The following is a 20,781-nucleotide window of genomic DNA, read 5'->3' as shown; positions in this document are numbered from 1 at the left end:
TTCTAACTTTGTTTTTTGCCTTTATAAGCCCTGTGTAATCGTAGCTCGAGGCACCCTCCTAACCTCCCGCTGTGTCGGTGGGTAGGACAAGGCCTGGGCCTCGGCCCCGCTTGAATAAAGTCTTGCCTTGCTATTGCATTTCGGAATGTCTGAGTCTCGGTGGTCTTCCTGGTGGTGGTCTTGCGACTTGGCACAACAATGCAAGTCTGTGCAAGTTTGTAAATTGGCTCAATACAGTTTTCACAACCAAGTTTGTAATCTTCCTTTCTTTGGTACTGGGAGCTTGAACTCAGGGTTAAGATTACAGGCCCTGGGCCATTTGTAACCTGCTGTTTTTCCCCCTGCTTCCTCCACCCCCTCCTCCTCCCTTGCTTTCTTTTTGTGCCTGTCCTGGGGATTGAACTCCGGGCCTATGCACTGTCCCTGAGCTTTTTTGTGCCAGGTAGTGTTCTACCACTTAAGCCACAGTTCCACTTCCACCTTTTTTGGTAGCTAATTGGAGATAAGAGACTCAGAAACCTTGCTTGGGCTTGCTTTGAACCATGATCCTCAGTGTTAGGTTTTTAAAGTAGGTAGCCGGTAAAGGAGAACACCACCGGTATTCAGGCAGGAGAGAAAGTTTATTACCGAACTGCTGGCCTGTGGCCAAGATGATCCATGGCCAGAGAGAAGGGAGAGAGAGAGCCCTGCTTTATTTAGGGCAGGGGCAAGGGGTGTGGCCAGGTGGATTAGGAAAGGGGAGGTAACTGCCTCCAGGTCTGCAGGTTACCCAGGTAACTGGGTGGAGACTTAATGAGGTGGGGGCATCTACATGGAGCCCTCAGGGAGAGGACCTAACACTCAGATGTCAGCCTTTGAGTAGCTGAGATTACAGTCATGAGCAACCAGCAATTTGTTTCTTAATGAATATAGGGACATAGCTGGGAAGATCCTGGTTTTTAGCCCAATAGCCTCCTCTCCCATAGTTTGGCATGCTTTTCTCCTAGGCAACAATTGGCCATTAGTAAAGGCAATAAATAATCAGCCTCTGCCCCCTTTGCTTTGAGATAGCATTCCTTTGGGGGCAATTATAACCATAGAATGCAACAAGATCCCCTTAGAGTGACCTTTAGGTCTGGGCAGCTGCAAGACCACTTATCTACCACTTTGGCAGCAGCCATAAATCTTAGCCCACTATGATGAAGCCCTTGGTCCACATGTCCACATCTAGGTCTCTACCCCCTGGCCCCTGTAGGTTATATAGGTCACCTCAGACAATTGACAGCACTTCTCTTGTGAGAAGGGGTCTTGCCTGTCCCTTTGCTGGCAATAAACTTTTCTTTGTGCCTGGATGTCTGCATGGTTTTCTGGCAAAGTCTGATACTGGTTGTGCTTCTTTACTAGCTGTCTAGTTGTGAATAAGACAATCTTATCTGTGCCTCAGTTTCTCACTTTCACAACTTTGGGATAAAAAATCTCAACACCCGAGGGCTATTGTGATAATTAAACTATCATGTATAAAATTAAACAAGGTGCCGGGGGAAATGTCAAGGTTTAGGGTACATACCCTATGCCAGCTGCTTTACAAACCCAACCACATCCTAGCAAGATACATGTCTTCATTTATCTGAGAAGTCAGAGAAGTTAAATAAATTGTCCTGGGGGTCACAGAAGCAGAAAATGGAGTTGTTTACAGGAGCAACTTAGAAAGGCAACTTCAGGTGGGGGACACAATCACCACAGACAGTATCACCAACTGTTATTGGGATGCTGGGAGAGGCAAGGATGACTTTAAAAGGTGTTGTGTGTTTTGCTTGTCACAAGGTGAAATTTAGCTTTGAAAATGAGGACAATACTGACATGTAAATGAGTTGAAACCTAGCAGACCAACAGGCCCAGGAAGCCCACCCAGTAGGGTCAGTGAGTCTCCATTTACTAGGTAAAAATACCCAATGCCGGCGGGTCACACTCCGTGGAAGCACCAGCGAAGGCGCAGCGTGAGAGGCCACTTCCTCCTTGCACCAGGCAGGAAGCCCCAGGTGGTCGTATACCCCGTCTCCACTGGCGCGTGGGGCGCGAAACCATCCAGCTGAGTTCCGGCACCGCCCAGCGGCTCGCGCTCTACGCCCGGCGCCGCGTCCCCGAAACCCCGCCCCCGGGGCCGCGTCTCCAAAGCCCCGCCCCAGCCACCCCCGCGCTTAGCCTCACGGATGCAGCCGGTCACGTGTGGCCCCAGTCACGTTACACACCCCCACGTGATTGCTGTGAGCTTCCCCGACCCGTTCCTTCTCCCCTCGGATGCGGGACTGGGCCTCTGCTTCTCGGTGGCTCTCGGCGGGTCGTAGTCTCAGCTCCAGAACCCGCCCAACCGTATAGACGGGAAGGTGAGAGTCGAGTGCAAGGCTGGGCTGGCCCAAGGCCGCCGCTGTTCCCAGGCTCAGTTCCTTTTCTCTCGTCCTTCCCTCTGCAGATGAACCCAACCACCGCAGACCCGGAGCGGGCGCCGGCTTCCGAGCCTGTGTGGGAAAGGCCCTGGTCGGTGGAGGAGATTCGCAGGAGCAGTCAGAGCTGGTCGCTGGCGGCCGACGCGGGCGTGAGAAGCGGGCTCTGGGGTGACGCGGTCTACAAGCGAGGCTGGGGCGATTCCCCTGCACACAGCCCCACGCCTCGCGCGCTCGTGGCTATCCCCAGGCCCCTCAAGGGAGGGGGGGCTCTACTCACTGCGCGACACAGGGTTCTTTAGCGGTGCCTTGAACCCCATCCTGGAGGGGAGATCTGTGTCAGCCAGGTACTATTAAGACCTGGACTAAACACAGGGAACCGAAAAGTCTCTTTAAGTGGCCATCCTCGAGTGGGACTTTAAAGCTTGTGAATCCACAAGCTCAATCCACAAGCTCAAAACTTCAATTCCAGAGTCTCATCTGATTGTGGATATATGCTTGCTATCTTATACTTTGTCTATAATTCTTGCAGAATGACGACTGAACAGTCCTTAACATTCCTCTAGAAATGAAATAGCAAGCATGCGTGTGTCTCTGTGCTGGTACTGGGGCTTGAAAACTCCGGGTCCAGGAGCTACCTCTTAGCTTTTTTTCCGCTCAAGGCTGATGCTCTGACACTTGAACCACTGCTCCACTTTCACGTTTTGGGTGGTTATTTGGAGATATGAGTCTCATGGACATTCCTGCTGGGGCTGGATTTGACCTGTGATCCTCATAGCTTCTTCAGTAGCTAGGATTACGGGCATAAATCACTGGCGCCCAGCTCTATATTTCTGAAGAGCTGTTTTACTGTTTTTAGTGCCCCTTGATTTCTCAAGAGCTTCATCCCTTATAAGTTCTGTCCCTACCCCCCACATACACACACGTGAACGAATATGGGTTTTTCTTAGTTTTGACCCACAGAATAAATACATATAAATACTGACAACTGTTGTATGTTTATTTTTTAATAGCTGCTACAGTTTCTACAGGAATTCTCACAGCAGACTATCTCCAGGACCCATGAGATCAAGAAACAGGTGGATGGACTAATTCAGGAGACAAAAGCTACAGATTGTCGCCTCCACAATGTTTTTAATGACTTCCTCATGCTGTCTAATACCCAGTTCATTGAGAATGTGAGTCCTCTATTTACATCAGTCTTACAGTTCCTTTTGGGGGAGCAAGAGCTGTTACAATATTAATGACTTATTATTAGGTTAGCTGTTAAGATAAAATTTCCCCATTTCATCCTTTCTATCATTTTTGTTTTGAGAGAAAACTGCTATGCTGAGTTGTGTGGCATTCAGACAAGCTTTGTTATGGCACATTTTGTAAAGGTGGCCACATAAGAGGTTTGTTGCTCTCACCAGCCTGTGGCCTCAGTTATTAAGTCCATTTTATTCTGATAAATTGCATTAAAGTGAAGCTAATGTCTACTTAGATTATTCTTAGACGTTTTCTTACAGTGGTGAAATCTATGATAGCATGTGTGATTTTTGTAGAATATTAAGTTCCTATTAGATACTAAGACTATATAGGCAAATTAGGGTAATGAACTTTTCCTGTGGTGTTATGTATTACATTTTTATTGATATAAATTAATTGTTCAGGGGATTTCATTTCAACAAGTATACTTATATTTGTGTATATTTATATTGGTCATAATCATCCTTCCAACATTTTTCCTCCTCTCCTTTTCCCAAACCAGTCTCATCAAGTTTCCTTGCTTCATTTTCAGACATGTATATATTTTATCTTCATTTACCCTCTTTCCCCTTCCCCACTTGCCTGTTCCTCTCTCACTAAAGCCTACACCTCAGACAAGGCATATCTCAACTTCCTATTCTTTCTTTGCTAAAGTGCATGTTAATTGTTCAAGAGCCTTCATCATAGTGTCACATACATACATATGCTTTAATAAGTGTGTTTATATGCAAACACAGATTCTGTATGTACTATATATATATTCATATTCTAGGTAGAAGATCCACATACAAGGGATAATGTGTCCTTTGTTCTTCTGAGCCTGTCTGCATTTAATATGAAGGTCCATCCATTACCCTGCAAATGGCATAATTTCATTTCTTCAATATTCCATTGTGTATATGTACCACATTTTCTTGATCCATTCATCAGATTTAGGTCATTTGGATGTGCAGGTACCTCTGTAATATCCCAGCTTACATTCCTTTAGATAAATAGCCAAGAGTAATATTGCTGGTTCCTATGATCTTTTTTTGAGGAATCAACATTTTTTTGTTGTTAGTGTTCTTATGATGACCATCCTAATTGGATTGAAGTGAAATTTTACTGTCTTTTTTTATTTGTATTTCCTTTGTGGCCAGGAATATTCAGTGTTTATATATTTGGTAAATAATATAATTCTATTATGCTAGAGTAATTAGCAGGAAGGTAGCCATGCTTGGAGTTGAGTAAGTCGAAGGAAGGCTGGTAAGATATGAGGATAGAAAAAAAGCTTATAAAACCTGACTTGGGTTTCTCAAAGAGCATCTTATATTCTGAATACCAGCCTTAATTTGTGAAAAAGGAATTTTAAAATTAGGCTATGTCCTGGGAGTGTTAGGTGTGAGGTACAAAGCAGTTTGTGTAGCATGTTTGTGCGTGCTTTGATGGCTCAGGCTAAAATGCCAAGTCTGTATAGCTTTTTTGGGGAGGTTTGTGTGAAAGATCTTAATGAAGGTCTGAGAAATCTCTTTGCTAGTTTTTCTCTCTAATGGCAAAGGGAAACTTGTTTGAAATATCACAGACGTGCACATAAAATCAGTACAGTACAGGTACTTGTTATTGGGAATGCTTGGGACCAGAAGTGTTTTATATTTCAGAGTTTTTCAGATCTGGAACATTTCCATAGATTATATAGGTTCAACATCACCAATCTGAAATGCTCCAAATATCACAACTTTTTTTTTTTTTTTTTTTTTGCCAGTTCTGGGGCTTGAACTCAGGGCTTGAGCACTGTCCCTGGCTTCTTTTTGTTCAAGGATAGCACTCTACCACTTGAGCCACAGCACCATTTCTGTTTTTTTATGTATATGTGGTGCTTAAGAATCGAACCCAGGGCTTCATGCATGCTAGGGAAGCACTCTGCCCAACCACAACTTATTTTTTTGCCAGTCCTGGGGCTTGAACTCAGGGTCTGAGCACTGTCCCTGACTTCTTTTTGCTCAAGGCTAGCACTCTGCCACTTGAGCCACAGCGCCACTTCTGGCCGTTTTCTATATATGTGGTGTTGAGGAATTGAACCCAGGGCTTCATGTATACAAGGCAAGCAAGCACTCTTGCCACTAGGCCATATTCCCAGCCCCTGTCCCTGGCTTCTTTTTGCTCAAGGCTAGCGCTCTACCACATGAGCTACAGTGCCATTTCCGGCCTTTTCTCTATATGTGGTGCTGAGGAATGGAACCTAGGGCTTCATGTATAGGAGCTGAGCACTCTTGCCACTAGGCCATATTCCCAGCTCCCACCACAACTTTTTGGTATGGCAGGACCCAAATGTTTTGGATTTCAGATTTGCAGATTAGGGATACTCAACTATATTCAGTCATGTTCTGATTATCTGCATAGGTTTTGTTTGGTTCTGAGCATCTGTTTCACAGTGAGAGTTTGTGTAGGGGTCTTGGGTCTACTTCCCTGGCAAATACATTGTTCAGCTCCAGCCTGGGCAAGGAACAGATGTGGAAGGCTCTCTTTCATACCAGTGGGATACTGGATTGGTACCAAATCACGCCTGTAGTGGTACAAAGAAGGGACAGCATCACTTTGTTACCCCTCCTCCCCAACACAACTTCTATCTGCCTTACTGTTCTATTTTCATAGATACAAACAAGCCATTTCATCTATATTCATTTTCATTTACTCTCTCAGCCCAACTCCCTTCCACTGGAACCCATCCTGATAGAGCTTATGTCTCTTTGCTGGTACCTCTTGTTTCCTATCTCTTACCATTCCCCAAATGTTAAGTCTTATGTCTCGTTCCAAACCATAGTTAGAATTCTCTTTGGATCTGTTGGTACCATTATCAAATTGAACTTTTCCCATAATGCCAGACAATATAGGTTCTTATAATTTGTGCCACGGCAGCTGATGATGAAAGCGCAGCTAGTGCTTAACAGAATTTTGAAAATAATCTATTTACTGTTAATTACTGTAGCAGTGATTTGGCTTAAGTGTTTTCAAACCCTGACATGGGAGCTCCTGTGTGGTTCCATTTATTGGGAAGACTACTCAAAGTCAGGTATGTTTCTGAGTTTTTATTAACCTCAGAGAATTATAAACTACATTTTAGAGTTAGTTAAAGAATATGGGCTTTCTAGAGCATGGACACCCAGGACTTTCTAAAGCAAGATAAATTAGCACATTAATAAATGTTCAGGAGCAGACCATGGGGCAGGAAAAGAGGCTAATTAGCATAAGCTACGGTTTTAGTCTGTAATCAGAAAGTGACCCAATTTTTTAGGCTTCATTAATCTGCTAATTTAAGAGTTTGATCCAACTATTGAGTGCCATAGTTAATGACTTTAATTTATTTTTTAAAAAAACTTAATAGAGGGTTTTTTTTAAAGTCAATAGTTTAAAAATCTTTAGCTTTGTGAAATTAAAATTTTTTGTTTATTTTTTCAAAGATGGAACTTAAACATCCTAGTAATTTGTAGAAGTCCTGTTTAGGTCATTTCCCCTCCCCTCCTTTATTCTGCCTTTCTCTTGAAGAAATAGATGATTATTAAGCTGTCAGATACTCACCCTAGGAACTGTGAAAGGGTTAGCATGGATTATCCACTGAGAAGTATTTGAGATGCATAGTCCTGCTCTTCCTCCAAAGAGCCATGACTCTGAATTCTTGCCAAACTCGCTGATTTCTTAGATTTTTGTTTATTTGTTTTTGTGCCTGTCCTGGGGCTTGAACTCAGGGCCTAGGCACTGTCCCTAAGATTTTATGTTCAAGGCTGTTGCTTTACCGCTTGAGCCACAGCTCCACTTCTGGCTTTCTCTGGTGATTAATTGGAGAAAAGAGTCCCATGGACTTTTCTCCCAGGCTGGCTTCGCACTGCAATCCTCAGATCTCAGCTTCCTGAGTAGCTAGGATTATAGATGTGAGCACTGGTGCCTACCTGGTTTCTGAGATTTTATGTTTAGCGTCCCAGCCCCAGCCCCAGCCTGCTGTTGTTTTGGGGAGATTTTAGCAACAGGCAGGGGAAAAATCCATTTATTTGCAGACATTGTACTTAACAATTTAAACCTATAGGAAAAAATGAAGTATCCTACCACTCCAAATTAACTCGCCAGGGAACATTGACTGTATGTGCGTGTGTATTTATTTGCTGCCTGTGTTTTCTGTTCTCTTTGTGTGTGTGTCTGTGTGTGTATATGCATGCGTGTGTGTGCCTGCAGGTCCTGAGGCTTGAAGTCTGGGCCTGGGTACTGTCCTTGAACTTTTTGTTCAAGGTTAGAGCTCTACCACTTGAGCCAGAGCTCCACTTCTGGCTTCTTGGTGATTAATTTGAGCTAAGAGTCTTTGAGTTTCTCTATCTGGGCTGGCTTTGAACTGGAATCCTCAGGTGCTGGGATTATAAACATGAGCCATCGGCACCAGGCTTTTTTTTTTTAATGGCACTGAGTCTTGAACTCAGGTCCTTGTGTGTGTGCTAGGCAGGTGCTCTACCACTTAAGCCACAGTACCATCTCTTTTTAGTTATTTTTCAAATAGGAGCTCATATTTTTGCCTAGGACCAACTCCAGACAATGATCCTCCTATGTATCTTTCTGTCGGCACATGCCACTACACCCAGCATTTTTTTTGGCCTTAGTGTGTGAATGTCTAGAGTCGTATATAATTTATCGTGTGTGTGTATTAATCACTCACTGTTTACTTGTAGACTTATAGGCACATTGTAGTTACTACAAATGAGAGAAACTATGTGACCTATGTTTCTTTGGGTCTGGCTTACTTTGTTTAATATAGTTTTTTACAAGTCTTTGCATTTCCTTAGGAATGGTACAGTATTGTTCTTTCTGAATTCCTTTTACATATATATATATATATATATACCACATTTTCTTGATCCATTCACCCACTGAGGGGCATCTGAGTTGATTTCTTATCTTGGCTATGGTAAGCAATGCTGCAGTAAACATGGTTTGTGCTGGTATCTTTAGTGTGGCACTGTTTGTCTTCTATCGAATAAACGTCCAGGAGTGGGATTTCTGGGTCATAGGGAAGCTCTATGTTTAGTCTTTTAAGGAACCTCTATACTGCTTTCCAGAGTGGTTGAACAAGTTTACATTCCCACCAATAACTGAGTAGTGTTCCCTTTTGTGCACATCTCAACCAGCATCTGTTATTATTAGTTTTCTTGATAATGGCCATTCTAAATGGGGTAGGGTGGAATCTCAATGTTGTTTTGATTTGCATTTATTTATATTTATTTATTTACTTATATTTATTTATTTGCCAGTCCTCGGGCTTGAACTCAGGGCCTGAGCATTGTCCCTGGCTTCTTTTTTTGCTCAAGGTTAGCACTGTATCAGTTGAGCCACAGCACCACTTCTGGCTTTTTTCTATGTATGTGGTGCTGAGGAATTGAGCCCAGGGCTTCATGTATGTGAGGCAAGCACTGTACCTCTAGGCCATATTCCCAGCCCGATTTGCATTTCTTTTATGGGCAGAGATGTTCAACATTTCTTCATATGTTTATTGGTGGGCGAGTAGAGTGCTAGCCTTGAGCAAAAAGAAGCTGGGGACAGTGCTCAGGCCCTGAGTTCAAGCCCCAGGACTGGCAAAACAAAACAAAACATATGTCTATTGGCCATTCTTCTTTCTCTGAGGTGAGCTTAATTTTTATTCTGACTGTTTTATGTCTATATTATAGTTTTTGACAATCCTTTAATATCAGTTTTTCATGAAATACTTCAAATACAAAGGTATAGAGAATGACCACCAACCCTAAGAATATATAACACTTAACAGTTGATTTAAATATTTTCTCACATTTGTTACAGAGGTGCCATTTCCCCACTCCAGTACACTCCTTCCATTGAACTGAAAACCATTTCTTTGCCTTTTTATTTTGACATATATATGGATATGTATAAATGTTTGTATGTGCAGGGAGAATTTCATTTGTTTTCCACATAGGTCACCTTTACTAAGTAGCTCTTTTCCTCATTGAATTACATGTATGGATGCCCATGTATATCTGTGTGTGTGTGTGTGTTTATAAAATCAAGCTTACATGTAATCATGGGTCTTTCTGGCCTCAACCCTTCATTAATTTACCTCTGCTGAATGCCAGAATCATTGTATTAAATATTATAAATCTCAAATATGTCTTCGCTGGGGATGTAGATCAGGGGTAGAGTACTTGTCCAGCCTGAGTAAATCCTGGGTTCTACCCCAAGCTTGGCAGGAAACTACAGACAAGAACAAGAACACTTTGAGAGCTTATCTGATGTCTTAGAAGGGCAAGTCCCAACTTCCTTGTATCCATAATTATCAGTTTGTTTTCTTTTTAGCTTTTAATTTTTCTGTGTGATTTGATGATTATCTTGCTATTTTGTCCTTGTGATATCACAGACATTCTATCAGCACATTTTTCTTGATTTTGTTGATACTCTTTTAATTTCATTGATTCCCCCCCCCCCCACACTTTTTTTTGTGCTGGTCATGTTGCTTTAACTCAGGGCCTGGGCACTGTCCCTGAGCTTTTTTTGCTCAAGGCTAGCGCTCTACCACTTAAGCCACAGTGGTGCTTTCTGCTCCGTTTTTTTTTAAACTTGAGTTTTGTAGTTTTGTCAATGATTCTTGGAACCAAGTTTTAAAAATTCTAAAAACAACATTTGACTAGATTGCAGGTACTTGCCATTTCCATTACCCACATGTGTCTAGTTAACCCAGTTGATAAGATAGACAAGTTGTTCTTCTTAGTGGTCTTGACTGAGAGTCTGTGTCATGCTTCTCAGCATTAAGTATGGGGTTAGCTGAAAAAAGGTAACAATGGTCATCTTTCTGCTCTTGGCTTTTGGTTAGCCATGAGCTTAAAACTTTTTCTTATATCCTAATAATTTGTAGCTTTTCTTTTAAATTTAATTTTTGAGTATTAATTAACTACTGTTCTTTTCTATTTGTCCATGACTCACTGGTAGTATTCTCAGCAATTTGCTGATAACCATTTCCTTCTTCATCTTTATTCTTCCTCCTATCCCGAACATATTGAAATCTTATGTAATGACTTATTTGAAGTGGTTTTTTGCCCTTTTGAAAATAAACTTATTTTCATATTTAGCGTGTGTATGATGAAGAAGTGGAAGAGCCGGTGCCCAAGGCCGAGGCAGAAAAAGTGGAGCAGGTACTTTTGATAAATTTGCTTTTCCTGACCCTGAAAAGAAAAGCAACTGAGAGTTACAAGTTGACTGGTAGGGATGGGGGGTGGGGGAAATGATGCTAGGGCAGCCCCTTAAGTAATGTGGAGATTAAATTTCAGAATTCTGGAACAAGAACAAACTTTTTCTCTAAGAGTAAGATAATAAATACCATCATAGCTGGGCATTGGTGGTTCACACCTGTCATCCTAGTGACTCAGGTGGCTGAGATCTGAGGATCACAGTTTAAAGCCAGCCTGGGTAGAAAAGTCCATGAGACTCTTATTTCCAATAAATTAACCAGAAAAAGCCAGAAGTGGCACTGTGGCTCAAGTGGTAGAGAATTAGTCTTGAGTACAAAGAGTCTCAGGGCCAGCACCCAGGCCTTGAGTTCAAGCCCCAGGACAGGACAAGAAAAAAGAAAGAAAGAAATACTGTAATATATGATTGTAAGCCACATAGGCCTCTGTCGGTTCTTTTCTTTTTCCTTTCTACTTTCTTTTTTTTTTCTTCCTCTACCTTTTCTTCCATTTTCTCTTTAAATATCTAGAAGCTATTTTTAGTGTAATGACTACATAGCAGGCCATAGATTGAGATATAATTTGCAGCTTTCTTTTTTTTTTTTTTTTTTTGCCAGTCCTGAGGCTTGAACTTTGGGCCTGGGCACTATCATTGAGCTTCTTTTACTTGAGGCTAATATTCTACCACATGAACTACAGCAACAGTTCTGGCCTTTTTTGTTTATGTGGTGCTGAGGAATCAAACCCCGGGCTTCATGCATGCTAGGCAAGCACTCTACCACTAAGCCACATTCTCAGCCCCATAGTTTGCAGCTTTCTACACTAGAGTTATGTAATATTCTAGTGTGGTCTATATGAGTTCTTTGAAGACCAAAATTGCCCTTTTCTTTTATAACTGTCTTTATTCTTAATCCTACCAAATCAAAATGGTATAAGACTGAACATAGATTTAGTGTGTATATACTTTGAGGCCCCCTGAGGGCCACAGGTGTAAGTAACTTGACAAGAATGGTATTCTGTCAGTATTAATTTTAACAGATGAAACTGCTAGACCAGGAAAGAATATTAGAATCCATCCAGGTGTATGGTTTTGCCTATTTTTAACATAATTTAGGAAAGTCAAAATCTTACTTAGGAATTTGCTAGCCGTTTTTAAGTGGCAATAGTAGCTGATTACATCATGTCCACATTAACTTTAAAAGTGGTAGGTATTCAGTGAAGTATTTTCTGAAAGCCATGGAACTAGGAGTGTAACAGTGGAAAAGAGCATATGTGAGGCTCTGGGTTTGATCTCTACCATCACAAAAGTAAGTAACTGAAAACTACTATGCATTGGTTCCTCAAATGTGTTTCACAGATTTAAATACAGTGTTAACTGTCAATCTTAGAACCAAGCTTAGTACCAACAGATGCAACAAAAACAAAATAATAGAAGGACTTTAGTACTTGAGGCAAAGGCTACAGTGCTCATAAGGTTCCCCCTTGGAACAATACTGGCTCATATCAACCTGTAGAAAGTTACCTCTAAAAATGACAGTGTGTTTTCAGTATTTCTCACAGTGGATGACAAGCTTATAGGACTGTTGACAGCAGCTCTTAAAGGAAGAAGACTCCTGGGGAAATTTTTCAGCAAGACTTGAGGAAGAACATTGTTTTGACAGGATAAACAGGATAGGCTAGAGATGAATTAACCCTCTTTGTATGAAACACATTTATAAACTATCTTTATTAACTGCAACTGAAAAATCACATCTCTTTGTGTAGTATTTACCTCTGACTCTTAGTTCCTAAGACTGCTAGTGGACCATTAGTAGGATGCAGTCATGATGAATTTGAATACATAGCCCTTTCTCCCTTTTAAGAAGTGGGGAAATGATAGGCTATTCATTGTTAGGTTTTTACACAGCTTATTTAACAGAATCATCACTCAGTAGGTTAGGTTTCTGTAGGTGAGGGCTCTGGAATCTTAACTGGTTAGATACTGTCCAGAAAGTGGAAAGCTTGGGATTTAAAACTTAAGGTCTTGGGCTGGGAACGTGGCTTAGTGGTAGAGTGCTTGCCTAGCATGCAAGAAGCCCTGGGTTCAATTCCTCAGCACCACATAAACAGAAAAAGAAAGAAGTGGTGCTGTGGCTCAAGACGTAGAGTGCTAGCCTTGAGCCAAAAAAAAAAAAAAAAAAAAAAAAAAAGCCAGGGACAGTGCTCAGGCCCTGATTCCAAGCACCAGGACTGGCAAAAACAACAACAAAAACTTAAGGTCTTGCTTTAGAGTCTCTGACAAGGCCTTCTGCAGACTGTGACTTCTGCTATCATTTTTAGTTTAGATTGTTTCAGAGCATGAATGTAGGCTTTAGAGAAACGATAGTGTCTACATTGAAGATCCTCGCTGAATGGTGTTTTGTTTGCAGGAGAAGACCCGAGAGCAGAAAGAAGTAGATCTGATTCCCAAAGTCCAAGAGGCTGTGAACTATGGTTTACATGTTCTAGACAGCGCGTTTGAGCAACTTGACATAAAAGCAGGGAACTCGGATTCAGAAGATGACGATGCTAATGAGCGGGTGGAACTGATCCTTGAACCAAAGGTAAAGACACTAAGTTCAGAGACTTGGTTATAGCATATTTATTGTTATACCTTGGGTGTGATGCTTTAGGAAGGTGCCCTTTTGTTAGCAATCCTAAATTGACCTCAGAAGAAAGACTTGCTATATACACAGCATTGACTGAGCACCTAGGAAGTGCAAGGCCCCACACCAAGTTATGGAGTACATTGATCAGGTAGGTCATAGCTCCTGTCAGTTTGGGAGAGGAGGGGGTTAAATGAGAAACCATAAGTACTTGGAGAGAGAACTGACTTATAGCTGGAACATTAACGTGAAGATGAGATTTGAATTGGGGCATTTTAAGTTATCTATCTGTATATACACATATGTATATAAATGTATATATACATATATACACATATGCATAAGTATAATTTATATATAGTTACCCTATAAATATTTCAAAATGTGTGTACATTGTAGGAAGACCTAACTTATGCTAACTTTTTAAGCCCTGCATACTTTCTGTGGTGAGAGTACCTAAACCTTCTTCTTGGAAATCCACTCACTGACTTGTTATCACCTTGAGATGTGTGATAAGCACGGATTGTCATCTATTGTGATCACCATGTGCCACAGATCTCTTGATCTTGTTTCTCCTATATAACTGAAATTTTGTACCCTCATTGTCTCCTAATCCTTACGGCAAAGATAAGATTTGAATTGGGGTTAGAGGGAAAGAGAGTTTTATGAGAAGGAGAGAGCGATCCAAGATTGTGTAGCTTATGCTAAGAGAGACTGCAAAATGGACAGAAGGCACTTGGCTTGTTTCCTACTTTGGATCATTACAGGTAGAACCACTGTGAACATTCTCCCTGTTGGCCTAGAAGATGTTTATTGTCTTAAATTTTGTTTTTCTTGGACTGTTGAAGACAGTGGAGCAATGCAAAGTCAGGTGGCAATAAACATAGAAGGTCACTATATTAATGCACGTGTGTGTGAGTGCGCATGCACAAGCCAGCACTGAGGCCTGAATATAAGGCCTGAAACTGAACTCTTGCTTGGCTTTCTTTCTTTTTTTTGTCAGTCGTGAGGCCTGGGGTGCTGTCTCTGAGCTCTTCAGCTCAAGAATAGTGCTTTACGACTTGAGCCACACAGTGCCACTTCCGATTTTCTGGTAGTTAATTGGAGATAAGAGTCATGGACTTTCCTGCCATGGCTGGCTTTGAACCATGATCCTCAAGTCTCAGCCACCTGAGTAGATAGGATTACAGGCATGAGCCATTGGCGCCTGGCTTGGCTTTCTTATTCATAGATGATATTCTACAACTTGAACCATACTTGAGCAGTAACTCCATTCCAGCATTTCGCTGGCTAATTGGAGATGGAATTTTATAGACTGTTCTGCTCGGGCTGGCTTTGAACCCTAATCCTTAGATCTCAGCCTTCTGAGTAGTTAGGATTACAGCCATGGGCCACCGGTACTCAGCCTGGCTTTCTTGTTCATAGCTGATACTCTACCACTTGAACCATATCATATCTCTATTCCCGCATTTTGCTGGCTAGTTGAGGATGGAATTTCATAAACCATTCTGCTCATGTTGGGTTTGAACTGTGATCCTCCATGTCTAAGCCTCCTGAATATCTGGGATTGCTGATGTGAACCTGGCTGTGATATCATTTTTGAGAGTCCTTGTGATACCAGATGCCTCATGAATTTAAAAAAATGCCAGTAAAACCTTTGTCCAAAAAGAAATGTACTCTTTTTTGTTTGTTTTTTGCCAGTCCTGGGCCGTGAACTCAGGACCTGAGCACGGTCCCAGGTTTCTTTTTGCTCAAGGCCAGCACTCTACCACTTGAGCCACAGTGCCACTTCTGGCTTTTTCTATATATATGGTGCTGGGGAATCGAACCCAGGGCTTCATGTATACGAGGCAAGCACTCTTGCCATTAGGCCATATTTCCAGCCCCAGGAATGTACTCTTTTCCTGACTTGTGTATCTATAACCCCTTTGTACTTCACCCTGTATAATAACAATTTTTAAAATGCCACAAGAAAACATCTATAACTATTCAGGAGCATATTGCTTTCCAGTTTGAGCTTCACAGACTCATTTCAGATTGGAGTAGATCCTACCATTGGTGTAGTTGTTAGCTTGTGTTTTGCTCTGTGTAGACTTAGAAGCTAGCAATAGGCCTGGGAAAAGTATTGGTGTGAGGCATCAGAATTGTTTTCTCCTGACCCCCTCCCCCCCCCCCCCCCCCCCCCCCCCCCGCCACGGGACCTGTTAATGAGAAGAGAGACCACAACACAAGGTAGTGCTGAGAATCCTCAGCAGTCTGTCCTCCAGCTGTGAGGATAGAAGAGACTATTAGGACATAGTGCTTTGCTCACTCTAGAACTTTCACTGGTCTGTATTAGGCATGGGACCACAAGAAATACAGGAGTGAAATGCAGGTCTCTAGCATATATCATACACTGTTGTTTTATCATCTGGTCTTCCTGTACCAATGTTACTTTTCTAAATTCTGTAATCTTGAATCCCTAGAAGGAGGAGAAATGACAATAATCTTGTTTCTTGCACTGTTGCTTTCACTCCTATGCAGAGTTCCTCCTCAGTCTTCTGGATATTTTGTTATGCAAACTTGGCATTTAAGTGATTTGTGTTGTTTCTTTTCATGCATTCTGGATGGTACGACTTATCCTTTGCCTTACTCCAGAGTGATCTGTCTTTTTTTTTTTTGCCAGTCCTGGGGCTTGAACTCAGGGCCTAGTCACTGTTCCTAAGCTTCTTTTGCTCAAGGTTAGCATTCTACCACTTGAGCCACAGCGCCACTTCCGTATGTGGTAGGAATCAATCCCAGGTCTTTGTGCATGCTAGGCTAGCAATCTACCACTAGGCCAAACTCCTGGCCCAATCAAAGTCTTCTTGATTCTCTTCTTGCCTTGTCTGTCTTCTATGCTACCCTGAACCTGCTTTTTTTTTTTTTTTTTGGCCAGTCCTGGGCCTTGGACTCAGGGCCTGAGCACTGTCCCTGGCTTCTTCCCGCTCAAGGCTAGCACTCTGCCACTTGAGCCACAGCGCCGCTTCTGGCCGTTTTCTGTATATGTGGTGCTGGGGAATCGAACCTAGGGCCTCGTGTATCCGAGGCAGGCACTCTTGCCACTAGGCTATATCCCCAGCCCCCTGAACCTGCTTTGTGTCCACCCACTGTCTCAGATACCAGAAAGCAGCATTGGGATTCTTTCTTCAGTATGCTTCTCTCTAGATTGATGGCTACTATGGTCATTCTCAAAATGTGTATACATACAAAGGCTGTATAAGAGCAGTACTGGTGAGCCAAAAAATGTTTTGTTGTTTTGAGACAGGGTCTTACTGTGCCAAGCTGGCTTTGAAGACCGAAATCTTCCTGCCTCAGCCTCTCAAGTGCTGAGACTAGACATGTGTGTCACCACACCTACCTTTTAAAAAAAAAATTTCTTAGGCCTGTGTCATAATTTATATGTGGCGGTGAGATCACTGGTGTACTGCTTTTTGGAAGGGTACTGAGAGATTAGGATTTCTTAGGGTTTCTAGAATTTTCAGCGTCTGCTTTTGGTTCTTTTGGACATTTTGCTCTGAGGTTATGTCCTTTTCTTGGTTTGATTACTGCTGGTAAACCTTTTGTTTTGTTGCTGGTCCTGGGTCTAGAACTCAAGGCCTGGGTGCTGTCCCTGAGCCTCTTTGTGTTCAAGGCTAGCACTCTATCACTTGAGCTACAGCACCACTTCCAGCTTTTTCTGAGTAGTTTATTGGAGATAACAGTCTTATGGACTTCCTTGCTTGGGTTGGCTTTGAACCATAATCCTCAGATCTCAGCCTCCTGAGTAGCTAGATGACAGGCGTGAGGCCACCAGTACCTGGATTGGTAATAAACCTTTTGTAGGCTTTTGCAACATTGTTTGTCATGGGCCCTTGGTGGTAAATCTGGCATTACCTCACCTTCTTTACCTAGAGTTTGACTTTTTTCTTTTTTCAAATCAGTAATTATTACTTTTTACTCTTCCCTCCATTTTGTTACTTGTTTGAGGTATCAGGTGGGGCAGTCCAGGCTGTCACCTGGGTTGCTTGATTTCATTTTTAACCTGGATGTTTAATGGATGGTCCCTGTTGCTACTTGCAGGATTTGTATATTGATCGTCCTTTACCCTACCTCATTGGATCAAAGCTTTTCATGGAACAAGAAGATATAGGACTCGGAGAGTTATCCAGTGAAGGTACTCATACTCATTATTTATATTAACGTAATAATAGTACAAGTAGCAAGCTCAGGCTTGCCAGATGGTAAGATTTTACCATGGCCTCTTTATATATGTTCTCATAATTTTACTGAATCTGTTTGAGAAACACCTAGCTCCATTACTCCTAAATATCTCACCATGTATTTTTTGAGAACTAGGACATGTTTTTAGGTAGTATAAGGATCAGATCAGGAAATTGTACTGAACATAATCCTATTATTTAATCTTCAGTCATATTCAAGTTTGGCCAGTGGTCCCAGTGATATCCTTTACCATCTCTCTTTCTGAGAACTTCAACTAGAACCCCTTGCCACAGTTAGTTGTGAAATCTCTCTAGTCATCTTTTATCTTTTTTTTTTTTTGCCAGTCCTGGGGCTTGGACTCGGGGCTTGAGCCACTGTCCCTGGCTTCTCTTGCAGGCTAGCACTCTGGCACTTGAGCCACAATGCCCTTTCTGGCCATTTTCTATATATGTGGTGTTGAGGAATTGAACCCAGGGCTTCATGTATACAAGGCAAGCAAGCACTCTTGCCACTAAGCCACAGCCCTCATCTTTTTTTTTGGGGGGGGGGGGCAGTCCTAGGCAGTAAACTCAGGGCCTGAGCACTGTTCTGGCTTCTTTTTTACTCAAGGCTAGCACTCTGCCACTTGAGCCACAGCACCACTTCTGTGGCCATTTTCTGTATATGTGGTGCTGAGGAATCAAACCCAGGGCCTTATGTATACGAGGCAAGCACTCTTGCCACTAGGCCATATCCCCAGCCCTCTACATTCATTCTTTTTTTTTTTTTTTTTTTGGCCAGTCCTGGGCCTTGGACTCAGGGCCTGAGCACTGTCCCTGGCTTCTTCCCGCTCAAGGCTAGCACTCTGCCACTTGAGCCACAGCGCCACTTCTGGCCGTTTTCTGTATATGTGGTGCTGGGGAATCGAACCCAGGGCCTCATGTATACGAGGCAAGCTCTCTTGCCACTAGGCCATATCCCCAGCCCCTAGCCCTCATCTTTTATCTTATACATTTCTCAGACTTTTTTCCTTTATATGATCTTGACGTCTTTAAAGAGTTTAAAACAAATTCTTTTTTGTATCTTATGGGGCTATCTTGAGATTTGTATAAATTTTTGGTTCCTTACTAGAATAGTGACACTTTTAATATCATTAAATAGATTAGCTTTACCAAAATCTGCTTTTGTGTGACAGCTTGAGACTTCAAGAAAGAACAACAGATGTTTTCTTCTGAATACTGCTGCTAACTCTTCTCTTCTTCTTAAAGAAGGTTCAGTAGGCAGTGATCGTGGCAGTATTGCAGACAGTGAAGAAGAGAATGAAGACGAGGTAAGGGGTGTCTGGTGTGCCTAGGGAATGGTGGGTGAGAGATTGAGAATTTGTTCAGGCTAAATACCCATCATGTATAGACAGAGCCAGAGAATTGCCATTATCCTCTCTCCTGATTTGCCACCAGTCACTCAGCATTTTTTGCAGAAGAAGGTGGCTTGGATATTTTGGTGGAATCTCTGCTTGCAAAGTAATCTTTGAGTGTGTTCAGTCTTTGCGAATTCTAGGGGAAAACATCTGCATTTAGTACTTTTTTTCTATAAACAGATGATACTTAAACTATAAACTACAAACATGATACTGAAAGCATCCACTTAACACTAGCTCTGCTGTTACCTTGAACTCTTGCATGTCAGCAGCACAGTCTGACTACCTAATCTAAGGACTAGTGGTTTGAGTTATTCCTTTACATGGGATATTCATTCTTGGAAAGGGAAGAGACAGACTTGAAGGATAGCTGGTGATGTAAATTCTCTGAAAAGAGAAATTACATGTGCCTGCTTTTCTCTCCTCATCCATTTATCTTTTTGTAGTCTCCCTCCCTTACTCACCTTTCAGCCCTTCCAAACACAGATGGTAGCAGTAGTAAATAAACTTCCCAGCACTAATCTTACTAGAACAGATAATCATTTGCTGGATCCTTCAATTTTAGCCATAGAAACAATTCTTTATTTACCAAGTTGCTGGCAACAAATAATGAAGTTCCCTTCTTGAGCTGATGTTAGTTATCTTACATAGAGGAAGAATGGAGAATGGAGTCCAAAATGGAACACAAACCAACTTTTGGTGGTTAAGTTAAATAAATGTGTAGTGCTTACTTTAAATCCAAAGGTTAGACTTGGAAAGTAACAAGAATGCACTATTAGGCCTGTTTCCATGACCCACAAACATGTTAGCTGGAGAGATGTGTTGCAACATTGCAGTTTTTCATGCAATTTGCATCTTGATATTTAAGCTGACTAGTTGCTCAGGAGACCATGTGTCTGAGCTACTCTACTTCACATAGAACTAACTGCCCCAGGGCAGGGCATATGGCCTAGTGTGGCAAGAGTGCTTGCCTTGTATACATGAAGCCCTGGGTTCAATTCCCCAGCACCACATATATAGAAAACGCCCAGAAGTGGTGCTGTGGCTCAAGTGGCAGAGTGCTAGCCTTGAGCAAAAAGAAGCCAGGGACAGTGCTCAGTCCTTGAGCCCAAGTCCCAGGACTGGCAGAAAACAAAAACAAAAAACAAAACTAACTGCCCCAGAGTTTAGACCTGGAATCTATGTTCTCAGTGAATTTGCATTCCAAGTGCAGCCTGTGTTCACAACAAAGCTGTCTTTTATCCATAGGACTCAGATGAAGACTTTGACAATCACAGCGACAATGATCAAAAACAGGTAATGCTGTGTACTAAACTTTAGTTAAGGCATAGATACTGAAATTGCTTTTGAGTGATATATTGACAAATGAGGATTTCTTTTACATTTGCCCATTTTCCTTTAAGATGTCCATTCCCCCCCCCCCCCCCCCACCCCCTTAAACTCAGGAACTGTATGCTATTTCTTAGCTTATTCACTGAGGGCTGGCCCTCTATCACGTGAACTACAGCTCCACTTCTGGATTTTTACTGGTTCATTGGAGATAAGCCTGGGGGCTGCCCCTGCCGCCCCCCCCCCCCGCCCCCGTTCTGGCTTAGACTCAGGGCCTGAGCACTGTCCCTGCCTTCTTTTTGCTCAAGGCTAGCACTCTGCCACTTGAGCCACAGCACCCCTTCTGACCGTTT

At 42.3% G+C, this 20,781-nt stretch overlaps 1 protein-coding gene and 1 long non-coding RNA gene across 2 annotated transcripts in view; both read left to right on the top strand.

Annotated features, from left to right (window-relative positions):
- The first annotated feature begins 2,272 nt into the window (after positions 1–2,272).
- Washc2a (WASH complex subunit 2A) overlaps positions 2,273–20,781 on the top strand; it is a 75,156-nt gene continuing 56,647 nt past the window's right edge. Inside the window, 8 exon segments of the mRNA XM_048339287.1 lie at positions 2,273–2,363; positions 2,450–2,572; positions 3,434–3,598; positions 10,763–10,825; positions 13,267–13,440; positions 17,563–17,656; positions 18,951–19,012; positions 20,348–20,395. Of these exon segments, the coding sequence (XP_048195244.1) occupies positions 2,450–2,572; positions 3,434–3,598; positions 10,763–10,825; positions 13,267–13,440; positions 17,563–17,656; positions 18,951–19,012; positions 20,348–20,395 (729 nt within the window). The 5' untranslated portion in view covers positions 2,273–2,363.
- LOC125346587 lies at positions 4,835–6,005 on the top strand. Its single transcript, XR_007209973.1, has 3 exons — positions 4,835–5,063; positions 5,248–5,251; positions 5,992–6,005. It is a non-coding gene; the product is annotated as an uncharacterized LOC125346587 (long non-coding RNA).

Source organism: Perognathus longimembris, chromosome 2, assembly GCF_023159225.1.
Source record: "Perognathus longimembris pacificus isolate PPM17 chromosome 2, ASM2315922v1, whole genome shotgun sequence".
In the NCBI taxonomy this organism is placed as follows: Eukaryota; Metazoa; Chordata; class Mammalia; order Rodentia; family Heteromyidae; genus Perognathus; species Perognathus longimembris.
This window is presented reverse-complemented; position numbering and strand designations above follow the sequence as displayed.